Raw genomic sequence first — 8,054 nt, 5'->3', positions numbered from 1 at the left:
GGTATTAGGTGCTGTGCTTAAACTTGATGTAACTCTGGGGTAGATTCAATTGTGATCCAGGGGTGGGGAACTTTTGACCTTTTTGTGTTCTATGGTTGAGCAAATGAATGTATTTTACTTATGTTTGGAAACTAATCTCCATTTGAGAAGAGGGGCTTTGTGGTGGACTAAATGAAGGTATAGCCTAGGGGTGGAGAAGTATTTAGACCAGGAACTTTGTAATTGATTGAATGATTGGAAAATCCTGGGGTGGGGTAGTCCTTGGAGATTATTTAATCACATTTAGTAAATGCTGTATTTGGAATGATGTCATGTTTTGATCTTCTCTGTTCTTGGTTGGTCACTGAATGAAATGGAGAGCACCTATGCTGGTATTCTGAACCTTGGGAAGTTGCCTTTCTTTTGGCATTACAGTACACCAGGCAGTCAGTGGCTCACTCCCCAGCACCTCTGCCTCCTTAAGCTGGAACCTCCAAGACAATGGCTCCCATTTCTAGAGCACTTTAAAGGGGACTGTGTTTGGTCCTCACAACCAACCCTAAATAATTGCCCCATTTACAGTGGAAGAAACCGAGGCCCGGAACAGCGGGGTGGGAAATGGGACCCCAGAGCAAAAGAGCCCTAATGCACACTGGTACTTCACAAACAGGATCTCACTGGACCTTCCTATAACCCTAGGAGGTAGGTGTTATTATGGCTCCCATTTTACAGGACAGGAAACTGAGACAGGCATCAGCAAAAGGACTTGCCCAGCGCCACCAAGCTTATCTGTGCCTGAGCAGAATTTGAACTCGGGTTTTCCTGACTGCAGGCTCAGCTCTGGTGGGTCATTCCTGCAGCTTCATTCTGTGCCAAGGGCTTGCTGAATGTCAGGGGAGAGCTGGGCACCCGTGTGGGGTCCTGGGCCAGTGAGGGCTCCCCAGGGAGGGAATGGACAGCAGTGTCCTGGCAGACCCCTGCAGCAGCCAAAGCATCCGTGCACTGGGCAGACACAGAGGAGACAATGACATTCACTTTTTTAATGTCTCTACTGTAAATACACAGCCCATCCTGATCCCCTGCAGCCTTGCACCAGATAGAAGCCCTCCCAGGGCTGCCCCAGGCTCTTCACTGCACCGGTAGTGGTGCTCTGGCCACAGGCACTGGGGCCACCACCTTCTGGCTTCTCTCTGCTGACAAGCGCTCCAGCCTCTCTGTGTAGAAACCATTGAAGTCCAGCCTGTGGGGAAGGAAGGAGCTGGATGTGATGCTCCCTGGCCCCCAGAGAAGGCAGAGATCAGGGGGAGACATCTCTTCCTATCTCTCCCCCGGGACCCCAGGGCTGTGAACCACTGGTCACTGTGTCTGATTTTTGTGGCCTGCCCTGGCACCTGGGGCTCGGGCCACCAGCTGCCCTCCCCTCTCCTCCCGTCTGGCATTGTTCTTCTGGTCTCCCTGCTGTCCCTTCCCCCCATTAGAGTGCAAGCTTCTTGGAGGCAGGGACATGGACCACTGTGCCTGGTATACAGTGAGTGTATAATAAATGCTTCAACTGCCTTTGCTGACTTATTTGGGGATGGACATTTCAAATACCTGAATCACATAAGGAAAAGGCAAACCAAAGCCAAAGGCACTTTGACCCACAAAGGGAGGGTCTAGCTCTGTAGGGGTGGTGGGGGAATCCACTTTCAGGGGGGTAGATATCACACCTGGGGTCAGACTTTTCTCAGTGTGTGGACTGATTTCCTGTTTTTGTTCCTCTCCTGAGTACAGGACGCCCCCCCCCCCCCCCCCCAAGGGGGGGGAGGGAAGGCCTGGGGAATACTTAGGTGTTTCAAGGCCACTCGTAGTCCACTCCTGCCCCTTGCACATGGGGTGGGTGCTCAAAGGCTTGAAGAGGGAAGGGTGGGAGGCACAGGGCACAGGGTCTGGGGGAGGTGCTGGGTACGCCCGTAGCAGGAAGACCTCTCTGATTTTGGAGAGCAGGGGCTGCCTCTTGGTCTCTGGCACACAGTTGGTGCTCCATAAATGCACGCTCCCTGTGGGGCCCCCTTACCTGGAGATGACACTGACCATGCTGTGCTCACAATCATTGGTGCTGAACACACTCAGTTTATCCAAGAGGTCGAGGAGATGGGTGGAGAAGTTCTTATCAAACTTGTTGATGGTGGCCTCAAACCCCGAAGTCAGCTGAAGAGTATCCACGTGCTCTGCCAAATACTGAAAGGGTAGGCCCCTGTCAGGACTCTGACCCCGGTGCCACGGACAATGGGCGCTCACACCTTGTCGGCCCACTTCACAGGTTAGCAAGCTGAGGCCTGTGGCAGCAGGTAGAGCCGGGCATGGCCCCATCTTACAGCCACAGAGAGGGACAGGCTGGAGGGCACGCCACTACACGGCCCTTGTCTTAGAGAGCGGGGCAGCTCTGCTGCAGCTGACCAGGAGTCTGGAGGACCCAGGTTCAAGTCCAGCCTCAGACACTCCTGAAGTCACTTCACCACTGTAAGCCTCAGTTTCCCTAAATGTACAATGGAGTCGATAACAGCAGCCACCCTGCTCCCACAGCGGTTTCGAGCCGCAAATGAGGAGTCTTCAAAGCGCAACTGGGGCTTAAGGCGGGCTGCCCCCCTCCCCCTCCGCTCCCACAGACTAGGGGTGCCAAGGGCGGGGGCGCTCACCTTTGTGGCCAGCTTCCTCTTGAGCGCCTCCTCCGCACGCTCGGCCTCCGTGGGGGGGCCCAGCATGGTGCCCGGCTCGGCAGCGGGGCGGCTCAGTTCGCTGTCCAACTTCATGCTCTGGGTGAATCTCTTTGGGGCAAGGGAAGAGGGAAGTGAAAAGGGCAGAGGCCCCTCCCCCGCGGAGGCTCCGCCCCACCCCAGGCCCCTCCCCCCCCCCACCCCCCCGCTGAGACTCCGCCCCCCCCCAGGCCCCTCCTCCCCGCTGAGGCTCCGCCCCACCCCAGGCCCCTCCTCCTCGCTGACCTGCATGCAGTTTGTGAACATGACGCACACCGACATCAGCTTGGAGAAGATCTTCAGCAACTCCGGGTTCGTGAGCATACAGTCCTTGAGACAGTTGTCCAAGAAACTCGTGTGGTGGCTGAGGACGTCGTCGATGTTGGACGCCTGTGGGAGCGTGCTCTGGGTGCCCGGGCAGGAGAGGACCGCTACCCTCCCCTGCAGGGCCCGGGGTTTGCCTCCTCCACCGCCCCCCTCCCTGCCCCTGTGCGACCCCCGGGGGCTCTCCTAGCTGCCAGTCTCTGTATCCCAGGTCCTGAGTGCCTGCCGGTCACCGAGTAGGCACTTAATAAATGCCCATTTCCTTTCTTGTGGGCAGGAGAAACCTGGGGATTTGTCATCATGCTCCTCCTGGGGCAAATGCTAAGGGGCCTCTGATGGCCAGCTCTCTATCCCTGGCTGTCCGGGTCAGGCTTGGCGTGTCCCCTGCGCCGCCACACCTCCAGCCCCATCAGGCTCCCCGGCCTTCCCCTCCCTGGCCGTCATGGGACCATTCCTTCACCAGCACAGGCCAGGAGGGTCCCTCCGGCAGACTGCAGGCCCCCACCCCGACTTTGTCCTTCACCAGCTGCGCAGGGAGACCAGCACCCACCGACTTCAGATTCTTCTCCAGGATGTGCCAGGTGGGCTCCATCACCTCGAACATCATGTAATACTGGATATTTTGGACAAAGTTCAACATACGCTGTCTCAGTGTGAAAGCACCGGCGAACCTGAAGCAATAAAACGGATGGGGGAATCTCAGCATGCGTGGGCAAGTGTGACTGTACAAGTGTGCACACAAGTGTGTGAGCACACAGGAGTATACACGTGAGTGTATGTGGGCATGCATGTACATGAGTGTGCATGCGAGTGTAAGTGCATGTTTGTGAGGGTGCACACATAAGCATGTGTGTGCATGCGAGTGTGTTAGCACACAGGAGTGTATGTGGGCACACATGCACATATATGTGCAAGTGCATATGTTTGTGAGGATACACGCATGAGTGTACACTTGAGTGTGTGTGGTATGCAGGCATCAATCTCCTCAGAATAAACAGTGTTGCCATCCCTAGGTCTAGAAGGCCTTAACAACATGGCACCTCCTTTGAGAGCTAGGATGATGCCCATTTCACTGATGAGGAAACTGAGGCAGACAGCAATTACATGCCTATTGTAGCATCACATGGTTCGTGAGGGCCAGGGGTAGAGTGTGGCTCTTCCCAACTCCTGGTGCAGAATTGTGCCCACTAGGGTGAAGGGCCAGGAGAACCCCAAAGAAGGCGCTGAGCCCTGTTTTGGCTGGGGGCCCAGGTCACACTCCTCTCCGGGCCTGGAAGGCCACTCACTGAAGAGTCACTCTAACGTCTGCCCCTCTCCAATCATCGTGTTTCCCTTGGCTCTGGTATGCAGGGGGGAGGGGTCTTCCTGGCTGGGCACCATGGTGGGGGGGGGGAGCCTCCAAACCAGAGTCTTCTCACCTGCTCTCCAGCCCTCACCCCTCACCCACTCCACAGGGGCCCAGCCCTCCACCCACCACTTGGCGCAGGGCAGGGAGAACTGCTTGGCCGTCTTGTTGCTGATCCAGACATTGCAGAGCTGCCTTTCCACATGCTTGCAGTAGAACATGTGCCGGAAGAGCATCTGGTAGCGGGTGAGCGCCTTCCTAGGACGGAGGTGGGAGGAGCGGTGTGACCGCTGCTGGCAGGGCTGCCCTCTGTGGCCCACCATGCATGGAGCACACACACCGCAGTGCACCTGCACCACACACACGCACACACGTGCTTGCATGGAGACCTGCCATAACTGCACATCTGGGCCACACACACGTGTAGTCATGTCAGCATATGCCACAGACAGGCTCACATCACACAAATACACACCTACATGCATGTATACATGTGTGCATGCCCGTGACACACCTCTGCCCACCATGTGCACACAAGGCATCCATGTTGCACACCCACAGGGCACACCCCCCTGCACTTCCCACCCCTCACACCCACTCCAGTGGGACAGTGAACACTCTTGGTCCAGCCTTTGGGACTGGGGCCCAATCAGCCCCTCAGAGGTTCTGCCGCAGGATGGACAAGCCCTCGAGGCTGACCAGAGCTGCCTTCTTGGATCCATTCTTGACCTCCATGCTTTCTGACCCTGACCCTAACATCCTACTGGTGCCTAGCCCTTCCACCAGTACAGATGGCAGCTCTTGGGGTGCTGGTCCTCACCGCCTCTTAAGCCATGCCTGGTGACCGACACCATGGGGAGGCTAGATGCATAGGGAAACTGAGGACAGCCCTGCCAGCCCAGGGGAGGGATTCTCTACCTGTTGATAATCAGTGAAAGTGGCCACTTCACGATGTAATCAAAAGAAAAGGCTTCCAGGCCGCTCAAAGTAAGCTCAGTGGGGTCAGCATTAATGATGGACTTTTCCTGTTTGGTTTCTATGGCGAGAACTCTCAAAAGCTGTGTGATGAGGTCATGAGGCATCAGGTCGATCTATGAGAGGTCGAGAGAAGCCATGTGGGTCCCCCCAGCAGAAGCCCCTCCCCTCGCTCAGTAGGGCTGAGGGAGGGGGGGCAGTCAGCCCTGGAGAGGCCCTGGGGCCACCTCCCATGAGGACTGAACACAAGACAAGGGGCTAGCCTTGTTCCATGTGTTCCCAGAGGGCGGATCCAGATGGGACAGAGAAGCCAACGGAGGGCCCACAGGAGGGCAGTGAGAGGAGGGGGCCGTCCTCTCTGGACAGCCCTAGTCTGAGAAGCTCTCCTTGTGGCCAACCCCTCCCTTCCAAAATCTGTGACTCCCCCAGGATCCCTGCCATGCTGTCCCAAGACATGACTAGAAGAGCTGGGGAGCGTGTGGGAAGGCCCTTTGACCTGGACCCAGTGACTGGGACAGCCAATGGGCCTGAACCTCCTGGGAGCATGATGGCCTGCCCTGCCCCACCCCCATGGAGCTGCCCTCCCTCCCCTCCCCCTTCCCCGCCCCCTTCCCCTCCTCCTTCCCCTCCCCCCTCCCCAGGGGGTGCAGGGAGCCTTTCTATGACCCGCCCCCCAGAGGCAGAGGCTTGCCCTAGTAGTTCACCTTCAGATCGTCCTTGAAGGGGTCGGTGTTGGCTGTGCTCATCCGGAGGGCCAGCTCCAGCAGAGCCTCCAGCCGGGTGGGGATGATGTCGTCCACGGGCTTCTTCAGCTCTTCCTCCGTGAGGTCCATGAAATGCACAAAGAAGTCGCCCTGGTCCATGAGGAAGTAGTGTTTGATGGACCTGCGGGCCCGAGGCGGGGTGTCAGAATGGGGGCAAGGCCTGCCCTCTGCGGGGTGTCAGAAGCCCGGCAAGGCTGGCCCTCTGCCCGACCCCTCCCCCCAGGGTCCTGGAAAGGCTTCCAGGCGCCACGTTGCCACCAGGTCACAGCTGCCCAGGGCTGAGCGCAGAGCTCGCCATCACCTCAAGTGCGCCACGAGCTCCTTCTCCTCCATCAGGAAGTCCAGCAGCACTTTGCTCGCGTAGTTGAAGGCCTTTTCGATCTGCTCCACATAGGCTCGTTCCTTCAGAGTGTAGACGATCTCCTTGGCCACGGGGCAGGTCACGTCGTGGCCGCACTCTCGGACCACGTTCAGATATTTGCCTGGAAGGACGAAGGAGGCGGGTCGCCCAGCATTGAGGAGGGGGTGGGCGGAAGCCTTGCCCTCCGCTGCCCTTGGGGCTCTCCACCCGAACTCTGCCTGGTCTCCTTGGCCCGGGTCCCTCCACTCCTCGGCTGCCTCAGTTTCCACGCTGATCAAAGCGGGAGGGATGGGACGACCCCAGCACAGTCCCAAAGGGTGAGGAGAGCATGGGTCACTCTCCGGCGCCTGCTTTTTCCTCCGCTAAAAGGAACGGCAGCGGGAGGGCACAAAAGTGGCTGAGGAGTCGTTCCCCACTGCAACCCTGGAAACACATCTGAGGCCGACTCCCCATTCTGCAGATGTGGCAAGAGAGGCCTAGCATGTGGGGAGAGGATTCAGAGGCACCGACGGCTGTGCCCTCTGACTAGGTGACTGGCCAGCTCGGCAGAGGGCTGACGAGGTCAGTGCAATGGTCACAGAAAGGCTCCAGGCACCCCCAAGGATTGATAGCAGCCCTCAGTGGGGAGCAAAAAGCTGGAAACAAGGCCCGGGCCCACTGGGAGAGAGCCGCAGGAAGGAAGCATGGCCTGAGAGTGGAGACACAGCTAAGTCTAGGAGGGTGTGCGGGCATAGGCGCAGAGCACAGTAGCGGGGCCAGAATTAGGTGCTGCTGCTCAGGAAGGCTCTGCAGGGGAGGGGCACAGGTACAAGAGCGAGAGCAGGGCAGGTGGGGGAGAGAGCTGGCACAGGGGCCTGATGAGAGGCTGCCAGTCTCCCATGAAGATCACAGAGACCGCAGATGACAATGGCCAGTGTTCCAAGGTCCAGAAAGAGGGCAGCCCTCGGCCAGGGACTTTGGCCACACTGACTCCCGGCAGTGACCTGTGAACCCCAGTGTGGCTTCACCAAGAGCTGGACAGGATAAGGGGGGTGGTCACCACACTGTGCACCCAGCACCTGTGACCAAAGAGATGCCAGACAACAGCCAGTGTGCAGGTGATCTGAAGCTGGGAGGGGATGGGGATGGATGTGCCAAGTGGGAAGGTCCCCCTGCCTCCACTGCCATCCTTTGATAAGGGAGCGGAGGTGCTTGTACAAGGTTGTGGCAGAGGGGCCAGGGTAAGCCCAGATGCCCTGGACAGAGCCCCAAAGGCCTCCACCCGAGCCGGGCCAGGCTGCTAAGTGGCCCAACTGAAGGCACCAGGGACACAGAGCCCAGAGAGAAGAGGATGTCCAGGTGACTGAGGCACAGCCCCACAGCCCCGGGCAGACCCTCTCCCCTCACCTGTGCTGAGGATCTTGTCCGCCATCTTCTGGAGGAAAGAAGGGATCTGTGGCTGGACGACGGTGTACCGCTGGTCCCAGTACTTGTCATTGTAATCTTCCTGGATCTTCTCTTTCTGAAGCTCATGCTCCTCCACCATGAATTCGCTGGGTCATTTGTTTAGAAGAAGGAAGAAGGGAGTGTCA

At 58.0% G+C, this 8,054-nt stretch overlaps 1 protein-coding gene across 2 annotated transcripts in view; it reads right to left on the bottom strand.

Moving 5' to 3' along the window:
* Nucleotides 1-999: 999 nt before the first annotated feature.
* TUBGCP2 (tubulin gamma complex component 2) overlaps nucleotides 1,000-8,054 on the bottom strand; it is a 19,451-nt gene continuing 12,396 nt past the window's right edge. The window contains exons 9-18 of one of the 2 annotated variants that reach the window (XM_069101677.1): nucleotides 7,870-8,015; nucleotides 6,424-6,604; nucleotides 6,063-6,243; nucleotides 5,302-5,474; nucleotides 4,513-4,641; nucleotides 3,589-3,709; nucleotides 2,961-3,104; nucleotides 2,658-2,786; nucleotides 2,036-2,199; nucleotides 1,000-1,219 (exon numbers count right to left, since the gene is read on the bottom strand). In XM_069101677.1, the coding sequence (XP_068957778.1) occupies nucleotides 1,108-1,219; nucleotides 2,036-2,199; nucleotides 2,658-2,786; nucleotides 2,961-3,104; nucleotides 3,589-3,709; nucleotides 4,513-4,641; nucleotides 5,302-5,474; nucleotides 6,063-6,243; nucleotides 6,424-6,604; nucleotides 7,870-8,015 (1,480 nt within the window). In that variant the 3' untranslated portion in view covers nucleotides 1,000-1,107. The remainder of the gene's footprint in view (nucleotides 1,220-2,035; nucleotides 2,200-2,657; nucleotides 2,787-2,960; nucleotides 3,105-3,588; nucleotides 3,710-4,512; nucleotides 4,642-5,301; nucleotides 5,475-6,062; nucleotides 6,244-6,423; nucleotides 6,605-7,869; nucleotides 8,016-8,054) is intronic. The other variant, XM_069101676.1, reaches the window with a different exon arrangement.

The sequence above is a fragment of the Petaurus breviceps genome, unplaced genomic scaffold (genome assembly GCF_028583685.1).
Source record: "Petaurus breviceps papuanus isolate PSGF00001 unplaced genomic scaffold, PetGlider_PUasm1.0 490, whole genome shotgun sequence".
Taxonomy (NCBI): domain Eukaryota; kingdom Metazoa; phylum Chordata; class Mammalia; order Diprotodontia; family Petauridae; genus Petaurus; species Petaurus breviceps.
The sequence above is the reverse complement of the archived record's forward strand: the minus strand, read 5'-3'. Positions and strand labels throughout refer to the sequence as shown.